The sequence below is a fragment of the Amblyomma mixtum genome, chromosome 10 (genome assembly GCF_055824585.1).
Source record: "Amblyomma mixtum isolate Tamu chromosome 10, ASM5582458v1, whole genome shotgun sequence".
NCBI lineage: Eukaryota > Metazoa > Arthropoda > Arachnida > Ixodida > Ixodidae > Amblyomma > Amblyomma mixtum.
The window spans coordinates 120,255,400-120,275,061 of NC_143021.1; the positions used below are offsets into that span (position 1 = coordinate 120,255,400).

General features: G+C 49.1%; 1 protein-coding gene across 2 annotated transcripts in view; it reads left to right on the forward strand.

Annotated features, from left to right (window-relative positions):
* Positions 1-19,081, forward strand: part of LOC149326784 (ferredoxin-fold anticodon-binding domain-containing protein 1 homolog) — a 56,190-nt gene extending 37,109 nt beyond the window's left edge. For both annotated transcript variants that reach the window (XM_089562679.1, XM_089562680.1), the window contains 2 exons: positions 10,932-11,066; positions 17,397-19,081. In XM_089562679.1, the coding sequence (XP_089418805.1) occupies positions 10,932-11,066; positions 17,397-18,420 (1,159 nt within the window). In that variant the 3' untranslated portion in view covers positions 18,421-19,081. The remainder of the gene's footprint in view (positions 1-10,931; positions 11,067-17,396) is intronic.
* Positions 19,082-19,662: the final 581 nt, after the last annotated feature.

Sequence of the window (19,662 nt, forward strand, 5' to 3'; positions counted from 1 at the left end):
GCAACGCTCCTCCGAACTTTCCCGAGCTTCTTCCCATTGGCTGCAACGCTCCTCCGAACTTTCCCGAGCTTCCTGCCATTGGCTGCAACGCTCCTCCGAACTTTCCCGAGCTTCCTGCCATTGGCTGCAACGCTCCTCCGAACTTTCCCGAGCTTCCTCCCATTGGCTGCAGCGCTCCTCCGAACTTTCCCGAGCTTTCTCCCATTGGCTGCACCGCTCCTCCGAACTTTCCCGAGCTTCCTAACATTGGCTGCAACGCTCCTCCAAACTTTCCCGAGCTTCCTCCCATTAGCTGCAACGCTCCTCCGAACTTTCCCGAGCTTCCTCCCATTGGCTGCAGCGCTCCTCCGAACTTTCCCGAGCTTCCTGCCATTGGCTGCAACGCTCCTCCGAACTTTCCCGAGCTTCCTCCCATTGGCTGCAGCGCTCCTCCGAACTTTCCCGAGCTTCCTCCCATTGGCTGCAGCGCTCCTCCGAACTTTCCCGAGCTTTCTCCCATTGGCTGCACCGCTCCTCCGAACTTTCCCGAGCTTCCTCCCATTGGCTGCAACGCTCCGAACTTACCCGAGCTCTCTCCCATTGGCTGCAACCCTCCTCCGAACTTTCCCGAGCTTCCTCCCATTGGCTGCAACGCTCCTCCGAACTTTCCCGAGCTCTCTCCCATTGGCTGCAACGCTCCTCCGAACTTTCCCGAGCTCTCACCCATTGGCTGCAACGCTCCTCCGAACTTTCCCGAGCTTTCTCCCATTGGCTGCAACGCTCCTGCGAACTTTCCTGAGCTTCCTCCCATTGGCTGCAACGCTCCTCCGAACTTTCCCGAGCTATCTCCCATTGGCTGCAACCAAGTTTCCTTCAACCAAGTTTCCCATTGGCTGCAACCAAGTTTCCGCTCCTTCAACCAAGTTTCCTCCCATTGGCTGCAATGCTCCTCCTAACTTTCCCGAGCTTCCTCCCATTGGCTGCAACGCTCCTCCGAACTTTCCCGAGCTTCCTCCCATTGGCTGCAATGCTCCTCCGAACTTTCCCGAGCTTCCTCCCATTGGCTGCAACCAAGTTTCCTTCAACCAAGTTTCCCATTGGCTGCAACCAAGTTTCCGCTCCTTCAACTAAGTTTCCTCCCATTGGCTGCAATGCTCCTCCTAACTTTCCCGAGCTTCCTCCCATTGGCTGCAACGCTCCTCCGAACTTTCCCGAGCTTCCTCCCATTGGCTGCAACGCTCCTCCGAACTTTCCCGAGCTTCCTCCCATTGGCTGCAACCAAGTTTCCTTCAACCAAGTTTCCCATTGGCTGCAACCAAGTTTCCACTCCTTCAACCAAGTTTCCTCCCATTGGCTGCAATGCTCCTCCTAACTTTCCCGAGCTTTCTCCCATTGGCTGCAACGCTCCTCCGAACTTTCCCGAGCTTCCTCCCATTGGCTGCAATGCTCCTCCGAACTTTCCCGAGCTTCCTCCCATTGGCTGCAACGCTCCTCCGAACTTTCCCGAGCTATCTCCCATTGGCTGCAGTGCTCCTCCGAACTTTCCCGAGCTTCCTCCCATTGGCTGCAACCAAGTTTCCTTCAACCAAGTTTCTCATTGGCTGCAACCAAGTTTCCGCTCCTTCAACCAAGTTTCCTCCCATTGGCTGCAATGCTCCTCCTAACTTTCCCGAGCTTCCTCCCATTGGCTGCAACGCTCCTCCGAACTTTCCTGAGCTTCCTCCCATTGGCTGTAATGCTCCTCCGAACTTTCCCGAGCTTCCTCCCATTGTCTGGAACGCTCCTCCAAACTTTCCTGAGCTTCTTCCCATTGGCTGCAGCGCTCCTCCGAACTTACCCGAGCTTCCTCCCATTGGCTGCAACGCTCCGAACTTTCCCGAGCTTCCTCCCATTGGCTGCAACGCTCCGAACTTTCCCGAGCTTCCTCCCATTGGCTGCAACGCTCCTCCGAACTTTCCCGAGCTTCCTCCCATTGGCTGCAGCGCTCCTCCGAACTTTCCCGAGCTTCCTCCCATTGGCTGCAGCGCTCCTCCGAACTTTCCCGAGCTTCCTCCCATTGGCTGCACCGCTCCTCCGAACTTTCCCGAGCTTCCTCCCATTGGCTGCAACGCTCCTCCAAACTTTCCTGAGTATTGAAGAAGCGTAGCTTGTTGGGCCAGTTGGTGCATGGTATGTAGAAAACCAGCGAAAAAGACGCATTCACAAGGAGGAGAAGTACACAGGACAACGCAGGACGCACAGGCGTTGTCCTGTGTACTTCTCCTCCTTGTGAATGCGTCTTTTTCGCTGGTTTTCTACATAACTTTCCTGAGCTTCTTCCCATTGGCTGCAACGCTCCGAACTTACCCGAGCTCTCTCCCATTGGCTGCAACCCTCCTCCGAACTTTCCCGAGCTTCCTCCCATTGGCTGCAACGCTCCTCCGAACTTTCCCGAGCTCTCTCCCATTGGCTGCAACGCTCCTCCGAACTTTCCCGAGCTCTCTCCCATTGGCTGCAACGCTCCTCCGAACTTTCCCGAGCTTTCTCCCATTGGCTGCAACGCTCCTGCGAACTTTCCTGAGCTTCCTCCCATTGGCTGCAACGCTCCTCCGAACTTTCCCGAGCTATCTCCCATTGGCTGCAACCAAGTTTCCTTCAACCAAGTTTCCCATTGGCTGCAACCAAGTTTCCGCTCCTTCAACCAAGTTTCCTCCCATTGGCTGCAACGCTCCTCCGAACTTTCCCTAGCTTCCTCCCATTGGCTGCACCGCTCCTCCGAACTTTCCCGAGCTTCCTCCCATTGGCTGCAACGCTCCTCCAAACTTTCCCGAGCTTCCTCCCATTGGCTGCAACGCTCCTCCGAACTTTCCCGAGCTTCCTCCCATTGGCTGCAACGCTCCTCCGAACTTTCCCGAGCTTCCTGCCATTGGCTGCAACGCTCCTCCGAACTTTCCCGAGCTTCCTCCCATTGGCTGCAGCGCTCCTCCGAACTTTCCCGAGCTTCCTCCCATTGGCTGCACCGCTCCTCCGAACTTTCCCGAGCTTCCTCCCATTGGCTGCAACGCTCCTCCAAACTTTCCTGAGCTTCTTCCCATTGGCTGCAACGCTCCGAACTTACCCGAGCTCTCTCCCATTGGCTGCAACCCTCCTCCGAACTTTCCCGAGCTTCCTCCCATTGGCTCCAACGCTCCTCCAAACTTTCCTGAGCTTCTTCCCATTGGCTGCAACGCTCCGAACTTACCCGAGCTTCCTCCCATTGGCTGCAACGCTCCGAACTTTCCCGAGCTTCCTCCCATTGGCTCCAACGCTCCTCCGAACTTTCCCGAGCTTCCTCCCATTGGCTCCAATGCTCCTCCGAACTTTCCCGAGCTTCCTCCCATTGGCTGCAATGCTCCTCCGAACTTTCCCGAGCTTCCTCCGATTGGCTGGAACGCTCCTCCAAACTTTCCTGAGCTTCTTCCCATTGGCTGCAACGCTCCGAACTTACCCGAGCTTCCTCCCATTGGCTGCAACGCTCCGAACTTTCCCGAGCTTTCTCCCATTGGCTGGAACGCTCCTCCAAACTTTCCTGAGCTTCTTCCCATTGGCTGGAACGCTCCGAACTTTCCCGAGCTTCCTCCCATTGGCTGCAACGCTCCGAACTTTCCCGAGCTTCCTCCCATTGGCTGGAACGCTCCTCCAAACTTTCCTGAGCTTCTTCCCATTGGCTGCAACGCTCCGAACTTTCCCGAGCTTCCTCCCATTGGCTGCAATGCTCCGAACTTACCCGAGCTTCCTCCCATTGGCTGCAATGCTCCTCCGAACTTTCCCGAGCTTCCTCCCATTGGCTGGAACGCTCCTCCAAACTTTCCTGAGCTTCTCCCCATTGGCTGCAACGCTCCGAACTTACCCGAGCTTCCTCCCATTGGCTGCAACGCTCCGAACTTTCCCGAGCTTCCTCCCATTGGCTGGAACGCTCCTCCAAACTTTCCTGAGCTTCTTCCCATTGGCTGGAACGCTCCGAACTTACCCGAGCTTCCTCCCATTGGCTGCAATGCTCCTCCGAACTTTCCCGAGCTTCCTCCCATTGGCTGCAATGCTCCGAACTTTCCCGAGCTTCCTCCCATTGGCTGGAACGCTCCTCCAAACTTTCCTGAGCTTCTTCCCATTGGCTGGAACGCTCCGAACTTACCCGAGCTTCCTCCCATTGGCTGCAATGCTCCTCCGAACTTTCCCGAGCTTCCTCCCATTGGCTGCAATGCTCCGAACTTTCCCGAGCTTCCTCCCATTGGCTGGAACGCTCCTCCAAACTTTCCTGAGCTTCTTCCCATTGGCTGGAACGCTCCGAACTTACCCGAGCTTCCTCCCATTGGCTGCAATGCTCCTCCGAACTTACCCGAGCTTCCTCCCATTGGCTGCAATGCTCCGAACTTTTTCGAGCTTCCTCCCATTGGCTGCAATGCTCCTCCGAACTTTCCCGAGCTTCCTCCCATTGGCTGCAACGCTCCGAACTTTCCCGAGCTTCCTCCCATTGGCTGCAATGCTCCGAACTTACCCGAGCTTCCTCCCATTGGCTGCAATGCTCCTCCGAACTTTCCCGAGCGCTCTCCCGTTGGCTGCAACGCTCCGAACTTACCCGAGCTTCCTCCCATTGGCTGCAACGCTCCGAACTTTCCCCGAGCTTCCTCCCATTGGCTGCAATGCTCCGAACTTTCCCGAGCTTCCTCCCATTGGCTGCAATGCTCCTCCGAACTTTCCCGAGCTTCCTCCCATTGGCTGCAACGCTCCGAACTTTCCCGAGCTTCCTCCCATTGGCTGCAATGCTCCGAACTTACCCGAGCTTCCTCCCATTGGCTGCAATGCTCCTCCGAACTTTCCCGAGCTTCCTCCCATTGGCTGCAACGCTCCGAACTTACCCGAGCTTCTTCACATTGGCTGCAACGCTCCGAACTTTCCCGAGCTTCCTCCCATTGGCTCCAACGCTCCTCCGAACTTTCCCGCGCTTCCTCCCATTGGCTCCAACGCTCCTCCGAACTTTCCCGAGCTTCCTCCCATTGGCTGCAATGCTCCTCCGAACTTTCCCGAGCTTTCTCCCATTGGCTGGAACGCTCCGAACTTTCCTGAGCTTCCTCCCATTGGCTGCAATGCTCCGAACTTTCCCGAGCTTCCTCCCATTGGCTGGAACGCTCCTCCAAACTTTCCTGAGCTTCTTCCCATTGGCTGGAACGCTCCGAACTTACCCGTGCTTCCTCCCATTGGCTGCAATGCTCCTCCGAACTTACCCGAGCTTCCTCCCATTGGCTGCAACGCTCCGAACTTTCCCGAGCTTCCTCCCATTGGCTGGAACGCTCCTCCAAACTTTCCTGAGCTTCTTCCCATTGGCTGGAACGCTCCGAACTTACCCGAGCTTCCTCCCATTGGCTGCAATGCTCCTCCGAACTTTCCCGAGCTTCCTCCCATTGGCTGCAATGCTCCGAACTTTCTCGAGCTTCCTCCCATTGGCTGCAACGCTCCGAACTTACCCGAGCTTCCTCCCATTGGCTGCAACGCTCCGAACTTTCCCGAGCTTCCTCCCATTGGCTGGAACGCTCCTCCAAACTTTCCTGAGCTTCTTCCCATTGGCTGCAACGCTCCGAACTTACCCGAGCTTCCTCCCATTGGCTGCAACGCTCCGAACTTACCCGAGCTTCCTCCCATTGGCTGCAATGCTCCTCCGAACTTTCCCGAGCTTCCTCCCATTGGCTGCAATACTCCTCCGAACTTTCCCGAGCTTCCTCCTATTGACTGCAACACTCCTTCGAACTTTCCCGAGCTTCCTCCCATTGGCTGCAACGCTCCTCCGAACTTTCCCGAGCTTCCTCCCATTGGCTGCAACGCTCCTCCGCACTTTCCTGAGCTTCTTCCCATTGGCTGCAGTTTGTGCAACGCTCCTCCAAGCCCGAACTTGCCTTAGTTACTCGGATGTTTTACACAAGAGAAGATTCTTGCTCACGGTTGGCAAGTTTGGAGTAGTGCTTTTGCACTAATATTGCAATGTTGCTGAATGAATGTTTTGAAACTTTAGAGAGATACAAATTCAAGATTTAAAATCGAATAAAGGATGGCGCGCATTTCAGGAATTACTACTAATTTGCTGTGCTTAGGGTTTGCTTTTACAGCGTTGGTGGCGTAGTCCTCTTTCGGCGAAAAAAAATTCACGGGGCACTTTGGCTCTCTAAAGTGCTGCAAGGCGAAAGCGTTTCCTGGTGCACTGTTTGTTTTTATTTACTTTTTATTTTTCCATTTATTTTTGCTCCTTTTTCTTGTTTTTATAGTTTTTTATTTTCATATCTTATTTTATTGTTTTTATTTTTTTTCTTATTTTATTTTCTTGACTTTATTCCTTTTGTTTTATTTATGAAACCTGTGCATTCACTAGATGCGCCTTTATTCATGCTGGAACCTTGAGCCTTCGTGGCGGAGTGGTAGCGTCTCCTCTTAAAATGCCGAAGGCCCTGGTTCGATTCCTACCCTCGGCACAGTTTCTCTTTAAGCAGTGACGCCGAAAGGCGGACAAATCTGCCGACGCGTCTGTCGACATTCCTGCCGATGCGTCTGTCGACACGGCTGCCGACGCGTCTACTAACGACAGTATGAGGCATTAAAGGCTTTCGCCTTAAAAGCTGCTGTGTGTGAGAGAGAAGGACAGAAAGCTGGGCAAGTTGGTTATGATCCATTATACAACTGCCGAAAACAAGGCGCAAAATGAAGAAAAGACGACATGAGCTCTCTTTCAACTGAATTTTATTACACGCTTGTATACATTTAAACCACTGCTTCCGGGACAAAGTTAAATATAGCCTAACCTATCAACACAGATTACTACCTATGTTTCCGCAGAGGCACCCCCCAAAAACCCCAATTCACAGCTGTCAAGTGATAATGACAGTTGGCTGATGCAAGAGCAGCCACCCTTGGCAATATGATAAACTTCAACCACCTCCCTTATGGTCTGGTCGCTGTGTGCGAAAATGACTGACGTGCAAAGGACTGTGAGAGAGAGAGACTTCCATCCTTCAGAAGCACCCGTGGGCACTCACCCTTAAAAATTTCTCCAACGAGCCTCCACCCAAAAAGCACCCATCAGAATGTGCACCCACCTCCACAGAGGCCTCCACCACCACCTAAAGCCGACGTAGCAGCACAATGAAAATACTAATGCAAAGTCAAATTCAAGGACGATTTGGGAGGCCATCCATCATTGTAAGAGCGAAATCTCAACACTGGTGACACAGATTTATCAGACCCCATCGTATGATCACCTGTCAATTTTAAGGCGAAAGCCCTGCTAGCCCGATTACGAGAAAAGCCGGCGGCATGTGTATGTGTACGGAGATGGTTAATGAAGGTTGGGCCCAAATCTTCATGAAAGTGAAGTGGGATTAGGGTGGATCATGGTGTATTGCTGTGCAGTAAGGGTGCATTCTGGTGCATTAAGATGATTATGTATGATTACGGTGGATTTTAATGAATTAAGAGTGGATTGCAGTGGGTTGTGAATTACGGGTGGATTCTGGTAGATTGCGGTGGATTAAGGGTGGATTACATTGAATTCGTTTCTAGTAGGGTGAATTAGGTTAGATTACGGTGAATTTGGAGTGGATTATATTGGATTAAATTGCAGTAGGATGTTGTTTTAAGTATTTCTTTAGACAGCTTTTGAATTCGGTCATTGCTGCTACGGCATCCTGTGCGGCGTACGGCTTTCGGCTAGACCCTGCCATAGAAGCCCGATGAAGCCTGAGCTTTGCAAAATGCTTGTTTCCATGCATTAAAAAATTGGAGGAGGCACACCTTGCGATGGCGTTAGTGCAATGTCCATGCATTTATGCACAATTGGTCCTTCTCGACTTTACATTCATAGATCGCTGGGAGTTATGGCTCCTGGCACAGTGGTCGAGCGGTTAAGCAGTGCTTGTGCGACCCAGGTTGCTCTTCCCTAGTGACCAAGCAATAATTTAACTGTCACCTGCCACTATGGTAAGTTTGCTCACAATCCGTTGGGCAGATTATGGTGACGCGACTAGGTCACGTGACTTAGGTGGCCCGCCTGGCTGCTTCTCTGGGGATTTTTCGCTCACAACGCCGACGACGATGTCACCAGATTTTCTGCTCAACGGGAGCCTCAACACTGTTGTGTTAAAGTTGGTTTATTGGTTTATTTAGGCTTAACATCCCAAAGCGACTCAGGCTATGAGGGACGCCGTAGTGGAGGGCTCCGGAAATTTCGACCACTGGGGTTCTTTAACGTGCACTGACATCGCACAGTACACGGGCCCCTAGCATTTCGCCTGCATCGAAATTCGCGTTAAAGAATTGTTATCATCTTAGGTGGTGGTCAATTCTTTCCTGAAACTCATCCGCATAATGCAGATCTCGCTGCAGAGATTGTGAGCTGATTTATCAAAGCGTTTGAGAACACGAGAGACATTGCGAGTAGTGCGTAGTAACTGGAACAGTGATATGTGCTGGTGTGCTTGTGGTAGCTTGGAGATGCACTGTAAGAAAATAAGAGACTAAAAGGGGGAGAGAGGTTAGTCCCGTTGGGGACTAAGTGCAAAGAGTCTAACAGTTGGTCTCCTAGCAAAGGGATGCTGCAGTTCGTCACCAGGAGCAGCCATTCAAAGAAAAAAATGCAAACGAAGTGTGACTTTTGGGGCAAATTAGAGCGGGATAGTTTTCAACAGCATCGCTCAAATCACATTAAGGGAAAAAAATAAACACACATGAATATGAAGAACACATCACGAGCTAGTTGGTTTTCCATCACACGAAAACAGCGCAAACTACACAAAGGACACAGAAAGGGGAGACGAGTCTGAGTCTGTGTTACAGCGCCTGTGTCTCATCCCCCCTTTCTGCGTCCTTTGTGTAGTTTGCGCTGTTTTCGTGTGACACATGAATATACGAGGATTCGAACCCACGACCTTTCTATTGAGAAACGAACGCGAAGATGACCAGGCCGCTACAGCAGACAGCCCAAATAAAGCCTTATCTATACAGCGCACAAATTGCTTGGGTTTACCGCTCAGTTTTCCCAAATGTATTCCTGTTTTGAGGAAAGCGTGGTTTTTCTGTCACGTGCTTTTGGAACAAGCTGCAGTAAACCTTAAAGCATAACCCCAGTGGCCTTAATGAAGTTTTAGGTAAAAAAAAGAAGTGCTGAACCATGCGTACACTTTGCGCCCGGTATTTCACAACCAGAGATCTTTTTTTTTCTTGGTTGTTTGCTCATAGTGTCCTTTTCGTAGCAGCTGGAAGCTGCACATTACGACCTATTGAAACAAATGTAGCAGCCTGTGTTTCGCAGCTGGCGGGCAGTGGCGACAGGGAATTGACTGTTTGCCACTCACCGTTTTGCTGAGTTTTGCCTTACACAGCGTCGCATAGCTCGTAGTAAACAAATGGCAATGAAATGGAATACATATGCTCGCTTAACGCTAAATCTTGCATCTCACATTTGAACACGCACTAAAACGTGTAGTACTTGTTTATACTTGTGCTTGTGCACTTTCTTAGTCGCTTCGGTTCGGTGCAGTCGCTTTGGTTCCACGAAGCCTTTTTCTGGTGCAGAAGAGTCCATCCGCTTTGCAAAGGACAGCGACGGTACTCTCGCTGTCCTTAGACAACATCCTGCGCTTCTAAATATCGAGTACTATTGCAGTCGAGATCTTCTTGTGCGATTTTCATGTTGCCCTGCTGTGGTTCATGCCCCTTTTAGTCTCTTTCTCAGCACTCAGTTGGCTGAGCATGCGCACGCAACATCTTTGTGGCATGAGGTGTACTGTTTGCCAGTTTAGGGACTAACGACAGGTTTTGAGGACTGACGTTGTCTTTACCCCACCCCCACTAGGTCACTTTGTTCTTAGCGTGTACCTGGTTACTGGGAGATGTCTTGCGTTGTGCAAGTTTCGTGTTTGCAGGCAAAGAACCTATGCTTGCATGGGGGTGTGTAGAGCGCATTGCACGGATTAAACATTCAATATATACTTGAGCATTTCTGTTTGCGTGTTCAGGTCGCTGGGCACTAGTGTGACTGTCAAACACACTGGCTGATCGATCGTATGCTGCAGGTTCCAGAATTCTTGTTTTGCCAAACTTCAATTCTGTAAGCAATCACCACTGTGCTTATGTTTTGTTTTTGGTTAATCCCAACGCTCAATCCCATCAAGAGCACCAAAAGGAAATGTTAACGAAAAAGAGTTGCCATTTCCCCTCACAAGAGGCGGTTAAGGGGGGACGAGGGTCTTAAAACTAACTTTTTTTATTTATGGCATGAAATTTCACACACAGATGCGTTTTCCTCTTCTGATTCCAAATATGTAGTCACAGTTCAGCTGGCTCTCTTAAATCTTGCAAAGTCTAGAGCGTAATTAGGTAATTTCTTACACAGCTTTCATGGACTATCTCATTGCATTTTGCTGCTTTTATCTACATGAATTGATAGCCAGAGAGTTCCCATACCCGGTGACATTTTTCGTTTTTCTCTAAAGGCATGTCATCCTGGTATACTATGTCGAAAGTATAAGGTTGCAGTATTTGAGACTGCAACTCGTTAAGCTAATTGTAAACTGCTATTTATGGGTGCCCTCAACAAAAAAAGTAAGATTGTCATCAGGTATGGGAACTCTCTGGCTATCAATTCATCTAAATAAAAGCAACAAAATGCATTGAGAAAGTTCATTAAAGCTGCGTAAGAAATTACCTAATTACACTCTAGAACTTAAGATAACCTTTGATCTAAGACCGCCAGCTCAATTATGATTACATACTTCGAATCTGAAGAGAAAAAAGCATCTGTGTGCAAAATTCCATGAGATTCTAGCCATGGATAGAAAGGTCAGTTTTAAGACCCTCGTCCCCCCTTAAATGTGCTGAGTAATTCAAGTTCCTACTCAGGAATTGTAAGGAAGGCTGACGTGATTTCAGAGGCGAGTGTTTCACCTCTTTGGCAGGAGCGGCGCCAAGGGCTTCCACACCGAGGGTGCCCTGACGCACACATTCTGCCTGGTGGGCAGCGCAGTGGCTGCCCTGCCCAGCACAGCTTCCCTGCAGCAGGCCGACCAGAACCTCGTTGCCAGCCGCCTCCGGTATGTGACGGTGAGACAGTTGTAGACCCATGCAGTGCAGAGTGTTCTCAGGATTGGAAAAAACAGCACAATGGAAGACAACACAAGAGAAGGACAAACACCAGCACTGTTAACACGTTTTGGCGGGCTAGTTGGTTAAGCATCTTGAATAAACAGCACGAACGGCGACAAGCACAAGAGACTAGGAGACGGACGACACAGCGCTGTGTCGTCCGTTTCCTTGTCTCTTGTGCTTGTCGTCGTTCGCGCTGTTTATTCAAGACACCAGTGCTGACTTACAACCAAATGGTTTATTGCTACAGTTGCGGCAGCATATAAATGACATGGCTTAAGTGAAAACACAAGAAGAAGATACCGCACAACCACACGACCTGGCTGAAAAAAGGCACGTCACTGATTAAGATACGCATGTTCCTTAGGTAGTAGATTTATCGATGGGCTGCTGGTACAGGTGTTACCTAGCTTTATAATATGGCAGGCTCATCTTTATAACAGGCGATGTATTACCTGTATCAGTAGCCCATCGATAAATCTACTGTCTAAGGAACTTGCGTATCTTAATCACTGACGTGCCTTTTTTCAGCCAGGTCATGTGGTATCTTTTTCTCATGCTTTTTTTGTGTTTTCATTCGTGCCATTTCATTTATATGCTGCCTCACCTGTAGCAATCAACCATGTGGTTGTTAGTCAGCACTGGTGTCTGTCCTTCTCTTGTCGCGTCTTTCGTTGCACTGTTTTTTTTCCAATTTGTAGAACATGCACCAGCCAGCCCGTATTTGCCCTCTTCTGCAGTACAGAGTGTTCTCAGGATGTCCACGCACGTGGCCGCAACGGTAGGCACAGTCGTAGACGACAAGCAGGCTGGCACAAAGCTCTCAGAGCCGTGTGCAGAGAGAAAACAACTCGATAGCAGCGGCGCCGGGCAGTGATTGTGGGATGGTCTCACGATGCAGGGTTGGGCACGAAAGTATCTTCGATACCGATACCTGATACCTAAAAAATTGTATTTCCGGTACCAATACGAGAAGCGGAACCGATATTGGTCTCTGATACATATACCCGATACTGTGTCGTCGATACTTTGATGTGTCGCCGAAAGGACCAGTAGCAATAAAGCTGGTAACATGATTAGTTTGGTTAGGAAATTTCTGCCTGCTTTCAGAAATCTTCAGCGTTCATTTCTTATTGACCTTTGTGTTACCTTTTTATTGCTCTCTTTTCGAGCTTATTTGTGGCCTTTTCACACCGCTGCCCTCCTCCCCATTAAGAGGGTTTCAAATTGGGCTAGTTGGTAGTTAACATGGCCACACATAATTGCGCTTTTGAAAAGACGGGACAAAACAGGGACGACACAAACTCTCGTGCACAAACTGTCAACTGAAGTTTTATTGCAATGAGCACACGTATATAAGCTTCACGTCATAACATAAATCACCAAAAAACGGAGTTAAGCAGCAGTTTTTATATTATGTCAACAAGCATCAAAAAAAGATTTTGTCCCAGCTGATTGGATTGCAATCGTTCACAGTGATCCAAGAGTTGCCTTTCCTGTTTGGAAAGCAAAACCGAGGGGTCACTTACACAGGTCCCTTTTCCCGATTCCATGCTGTCCCGTCTGGCCCACATATGCTCGGCCGCAAGATAGCGGTATCTTGTAGACCATCCCTTCACAGCACTCGACGAAACTGTTTGTGTGCCTGACGCCACAAGATTGCTCTTCTCTAGGACTGGCTTCTTTGTTCACCTTCGCGCACATTCCTTCTAATTTGCTTGGTGCGGAAAAAACTACTTGCACCTCATGCCTCTGAGCAACTTTTTTCAAGCTGTGGGAAAGAGCATGAATGTACGGAAGTACATTCGGGCAGATGCCTAAATGAAAGACTAAGGGAGCACAACCGCAACTGTCGCCAGGTTAACTCACCTGGAAATCTGGCGGCGCACTGCACCAGGTGCGATAGCTGCAAACCCCACTTCCAACAGACAACAGTTCTGCTGAAATCCAGAGACAAGACAATCAGGGAGCTGTGGGAAGCTTACTGCATGGAATCGGGAAAAGGGACTTGTGTAAGTGACCCCTCGGTTTTGCTTTCCAAACAGGAAAGGCAACTCTTGGATTAGTATGAACGATTGTAATCCAATCAGCTGGGACAAAATCTCTTTTTTCAATGCTTGTTGACGTGATTGAAAAACTGCTGCTTAACTCCGCTTTTTGGGGATTTATGTTATGACCTGAAGCTTATATACGTGTGTTCATAGCAATAAAACTTCAGTTGACAGTTTGCGCACGAGAGTTTGTGTCGTCCCTGTTTTGTCCCGTCTTTTCAAAAGCGCAATTATGTTTGACCATGCCCCCTCCCCATGTAATGTCTTTGATGGGATCTTTGAGGGAGCAATAAATGATGATGATAATGATGATTCAATATAGCCTGCTGTTTCTAAAAGGGTTTAAACTAATCCAGCCGCACGGATTTCAGCTTCACTGTTGGTGCAGCTGGTTTCTTCAGAATTTATAGCATTAGGCTGAAGCCATGGTTACATTGAAACGATCCCTTCCCTAAGCAGCAGCCTTGCAAAGTCTTTTTTTAATGCACACTTGTAGCTGCCATTACCCGCATTTAGCCCTTGTTTGTTTTTTGTCTAAAGCCTGTCACCTATGGGCAAGCTCTCGCGACCAGTCATCAATTTAACTGCCACGGTAAGCAGGTTCTTATGGCATCACGCAGGTGGTGGGTAGGCCACCGGCTTTTTTGGCTCACACAGGCCGACTCTGGATTTTCTGCAAAACGGAAGCTGTAAAGGTGCACTAAATTAATAATCGCAGGAACTCAATTTACATGCTCCGAGCATTCTTAGAAACTTCGAATTATTTGAGCAATACTTGTTGTTGGGCTACTTGGTTAGGATCGTTCGAATTATTATCCTTTATTGCCGATTTTTCTATTAAACCATATAAAGCATCCCGGCTCCTGCCTTTATTTTTTTTTACATGCACCGCAGAGGGTAGGAGGAATCAGCTAACATTGTTGCCATGGTGAAAAGCACGCAGGGAGTGCTTAAACTTAAAAACTTAAAAAATACACTTAAGAAAACTTAAAACTTGACTGTTTGAAGTGATAATGCAGATAAAAAGAGCTTAAAGAGTTTCTGAAAATTGAAAGCAAAAATAGAAATAGAAGGAAAACCGAGACCAGCCAAGGCTATCTGGAATTTTGACAGCAAACAAGATATCGGCGTGCAGTGGAGTTGCTTCTGATTGCGTTCCTTTGTTGTGTTGCTTCACTTGTAGCTATGATGAAGAAATATTTTTTTTTAAACAGTTTTACAGGTTGTAAAATAAACTTGTGAGTATTTTTTATACATCATACATATTATGCCTTCAAAGTCGCTACTGTTGAGGTTACGCACTCAGCCCTTAAAGTGCGTTCCCTGTATTATGCACTCGAACCTGAGGGCACTCTTTTGCGAGTGATGCTCCTCTTGCAACGTTTAGATTTGACAAAGTGCACTTATAGCGAGTGACACTCTCCATAAGTGCACTTAACTTTCCCACCTGACAGGGGTATTATATACTGGCTTTTGACGGCACACCGCATGACAAGCCGGATGTCCTAGAGACAGGCAGCGAAGTGTGGGAGTGGGTGCAATTCCGACTGTGTGTTCGCCTTCCCTGTGTTTTCGCTGGCATTTTTGTTTGTGCCTGTGTGCCCTAACTACGAACAGAAATTTACGCAGTGCTCACAAGTCAGCAACCCGCGAACACCGGCGTGCTCTTGGCTACTTCTGTTTGAAAAAAATTCTCCTCATTGGACTTTTGACCAAGACTGTACCTGAGTAAAATACGATTCGCTGATGACATTGCCTTGCTAAGTCTCATAGGAGATGAACTGCAAAGCATGATCAATGAGTTAGAGAGGCAGAACAGAATGGTGGGGCTAAGAATTAACATGCAGAAAACCAAAGTAATGTTCAGCAGCCTAGCAAGGGAACAGCAGTTCGCCATTGGTAGCGAGGTGCTGGAAGTAGTAAGAGAATATGTCTACTTAGGGCAGGTAGTGACCGTAGATCCTGATGATGAGAGGGAAATAACTAGAAGGATAAGAATGGGGTGGAGCGCATATGGCAGGTTCTCTCAGATCATGAATGGCAGAATACTATTATTGCTCAAGAGAAAAGTATACAACGGCTGTATCTTACTGGTACTCACATGTGGAGAAAAAATATGGCGGCTAACGAAAAGGGTTCAACTTAAATTGAGACATTGAGGACAACGCAGCGAGCTATGGAAAGAAAAGATCGGAAGCGGGCGGAGTGGGTGAGAGAACAAACGCGGGTTAATGACATCCTAGTTGAAATCAAGAGCAAGAAGTGGGTGCTTGGGCAGGGCATGCAATGCGAATGCAAGATAACCGCTGGTCCTCAAGGGTAACGGAGTGGATTCCAAGAGAAGGCAAGCGTAGCAGGGGGCGGCAGAAAGTGAGGTGGGCGGATGAGACTAGGAAGTTTGTGGAGAGAGGGTGGTTGCAGCGGGCACAGGACAGGGTTAATTGGAGAGACATGGGAGAGGCCTTTGTCCAGTAGTGGGCATATTCGGACTAATGATGATGATGCCTAGCATCCTACATATAGGTCAGCACTTTCTTGCGCAGCAACTCTATAAGTTTATTGTGTAGAAGCTTGCACCCACTGCCGTAGGTTCTAAAGGGTCTAAACTTTCCCTGTTTCCCTGTTAAACGTTCCCTGTAAAGCCATGTGGGCTGGATGTGCTCGCCAAGAACTTAAAAAAGGGCACATGCTTGTGATCCTAATCTTTCTGAACTAGTCAAGAGAACTACTCCTAATGTTTGCTTCCAAAAAACCGTGAAAGAAAGCTTCAGCCATACTGTTTCAAGGAGTAGGCTCAGCGCTTGTCTGATGCGGCCTTACCAACCGCACTGATGACAGCGGCAGTTGAATCTGTTCAAGGATATGAATGGCGGTGTCCAAACAGAAAACACGAGCGATGGTAATGACCAAAGAAAGAAAATTCATTCTTTATTTGCACTAAGTGGCGCACAGTGTAAAAAAGTCACCGAGTGCCAAGGCGTCAATTCTGTTTTTTTGAGCTCCAGCAAAGTGTTCAGATATTTGCGCATGAATTACGCCCAGGGGGGAAAAAATGCTGCACCCCTCAACATAGAAACATGTGTGCAAAATGCGAAACGGCAATCGTTTATAAGAGACCGCTGACCTGTCGAAAATTTTACATAGGCCAGACTGGAGAATCTGTGAACGAAGGGATGTGCGAGTGCCGGACTAAAATTGGCTCATGAGAAGATGGTAATCTTGCCTTGCAGAGGTGCCCCACGTTTCGTAGATGCTTCTATTCTGGGTCATGGAAAAACACGTTAGGCACGCAAAATTTTGAGGCCTTCCAGATAGCGAAACATGGGAATCGTAGGCTCACCATCGGTGGCGCTTACTTTAAAGGGAGTTACTTTTAAAATTAATATTTGTGCATTACTTTACCTGGATTGGTGCATGCGTGGTTGTTACCTATGAATAGCATCATCGTTGGCCACGAATTGAGTGCCGGAGTTTTGCGCCAACAACTTTTTGTGTACGTTCGTTTGTACATTGCCTGTCCCAGCTTGACGCACGCATGGTTTCTACCTATGAATACATCATCTTTGGGTATGAAGTAAGTGCCAGGGTTTTATGGTGACAACTGCTAGTGTTACGCTCACCGTAAGTGCATCGTTGAGCGTCACACATATTTTGAGGCACGAGTGACCTCGCTCTGCTAAAGCCAGAGTTGTATAATAATAACGAAAGGTGCTGTGGCATCTGTCACATTGGATGGACACCGTGATGCAAAGGAAGGCGGCGCATGCTAGAAGTCCTGCCATAGGCATGCAAGTTTCCCGTCGACAGACTCATACCACAACGGGGTGGAAATTTGGGCAAGTCGGTATTGATCCACAACATAAGAGTAGCACAAAACCAGGACGGCGGACAAAAGGGGAGAGAAAACACACACCAACAACACAGGCGCCTGTGTTTTTGGTGTGTGTTCTCTCCCCTTGTGTCCGTCGTCCTGGTTTTGCGCTACTCTTATGTTATGGATCATACCACAACGTTTGCTGCATCATTCTTTCCTCGCTCAGCCAAAGACTGGAATGGCCTTCCACACGACATCGCTGCAACCACCTGTTTATCCTCATTTTTGAATTGTATAACTGCCATCTCTAACGAATAACATCTTTGTACATAAAGCTTGATTCTATCTGTACCCACCCCTTATGTAATACCCCCTAAGATAACAAAGTGAAGCCTGAGTGGATGTCTTTGCAGGTCACTCATGGGTGCACCCGGAAACCCGCTGGGAAGAACAGTGCACCACCTGGCCTGCGTGCTCGGCGTCGACAGTTCCCGTATCATCGCATCGTGGGCTTCTGGTGACCACAAGTCTGTGCCTGCAGCTAAGTGGCGAAGCCATGTGGTAAACTCTCTGCTGGAGTGCTCTCCCGTGCTGCCCCCTTTCGGCCACATCCTCGACATCACCCTCGACAAGCCCGGCATGGCTGCATCCATCCTGCAGGACATTGGTGGCACCCTCTCGTGTTCTCCGTTTACTCCCGCGACTGTCTCTTGGGATAACGCTCACAGCGACTCAGATATGGTGGCAACAACGTCCTGGCATATGTACTGTCGCCACCTGCATGTGGCTACACTTTGGTGCCCGTTTGGCGGGAAGCCGCGGAGGACTGAAGCGTGTAATGGCAGTGACCGCAAGAACGCCACCTTCTCTTCGGACTGTCTGAACATTTCAAGAGACTCCAGCAGCTTTGAAAAAAATGGCTGTTCATTAGTAACGACGACGGGAATGGTTGACGAGGTGTTGAATGATGCTAGTTTAGACATGGCTGATTTGTTGGAAGGCAAGCTGTTTGAGGAGGACAGCTCTGAGTCGTCACCGGTTGCCAACTTTGCGCATCCGCATCTCAGTGTTCATGTTGAGCTGTTGTCACTTGCTTCAAGCCGTCTGGACGACTGGCGCCATCTTCTGTGTGAGCATGGCCAGGAATGTGGTCCGATGTTTCCAGGCACAGTGTACACGCACGATCTCAGCTTATGGCTGGGTGAGGGCTTTGACGAGGAAGTTTTACTCATGTTGATCCACAATGCCGCAGGCGAGCTTCTCCAAAGCATCGGGTTGGTTGATGATTACAGGGATCCTAGCACTGGGCACAGGAGCCGCTGTTACCGACTTCTTTATCAGTCTCTATGGAAAGCCTTAAGTCGCGAAGCTGCGCGTGATTTCCACCTAGCATTGGGAGCAGCTCTCAGTGATCTGTTACCAGTACAGGTAAGGTGAGAAGCCAGTGCTTGCCACACCTTGTGCCGATGGTGTTAAGTTCGCTGAACTTTCTGCGGTGCCATCCAGCCTCCAACACAGTGGGACGCACCGCGGACGCACGGCGCGGCGCGCCTCAGTGGCTGCTCTGTTGCTGGTGGCGCCGTCGCCAGAACGCTCGTTCTCGTGTTTGTTGCCACTGGACGCTGGACCCCTCAGCGACAGCCTTTCCTTTTTTTATTGTATAAGGAGCCTTCGGTGTTTGATTGGCTGGCATCCTTTCCCCAGTATTTGATTGGTTGCTGTCCCCGCCAAGGGCGGAGACAGAAGGTTTAAAAACGGAACGCTCCCGGTGAAGGCGGCTGATTTCGTGTAATAACGTTTCAGTCATGTTGTAAATACTTTTCTCCTTGCTTGTTTCTTCTCGTTTATTTTGTGCAAATAAGTAGTTAACCTTCTTGTCCCGCCATCGAGTAACGTGACTGTTTGCGACTCCGAACCATCAATTCATCACCATACAGCGTTTCCTCTCGTCACCACCTGAAGGGGAAACCCAACTGACGGGCTGCTGATATTTAGTCGCTGGACACAAGAGCTTACTTACAGAAGAACATAATCACTATGTAAGAAAATAAGAACGAAAAAGACAGACAGCTTTGAAAGCATTGCCATATTGAAAAACAGCGCGAAAGGCGACGGACAAGAAGAGGCGAGACGAACACAGCATTGTGTTTGTCTCGCCTCTTCTCGTCCGTCGTCTTTTGTGCTGTTTTTCAATACGGCAATTCATAACCAACTCACGATTATTGTGGCTGGTTGTAGTTTTTATCTGAAGTTTGATGTATGACTGTGCACATGTGTGCCCATCTTTTTATGTATATATTGACATTTTTCTTTAAATAAATTCAGTTGTTAGTATCAGCGCCGTGTTTGTCTCCTCTTTCTGGTCCTGTTGCCTAGCACTGTTTGAATTTTCTCGTCACCCAGCTTTCCGTACTCCAGCAGTTGTAAAGCATTGAAGCACGTGTAACGGATGTAGACAGCTCCACGATAAGTTTGGTTTTGTCTTGGTTTATGGGGGTTTAACATCCCAAAACGACTCAGGCTATGAGGGATGCCGTAGTGAAGGGCTCCAGAAATTTCGACCATCTGGGGTTCTTTATCGTGCCCCGACATTGCACAGTACACGGGCCTCTAGAATTTCACCTCCATCGAAATTCAGCCGCCGCGGCCGGGATCGAACCCGCGTCTTTCAGGTCAGCA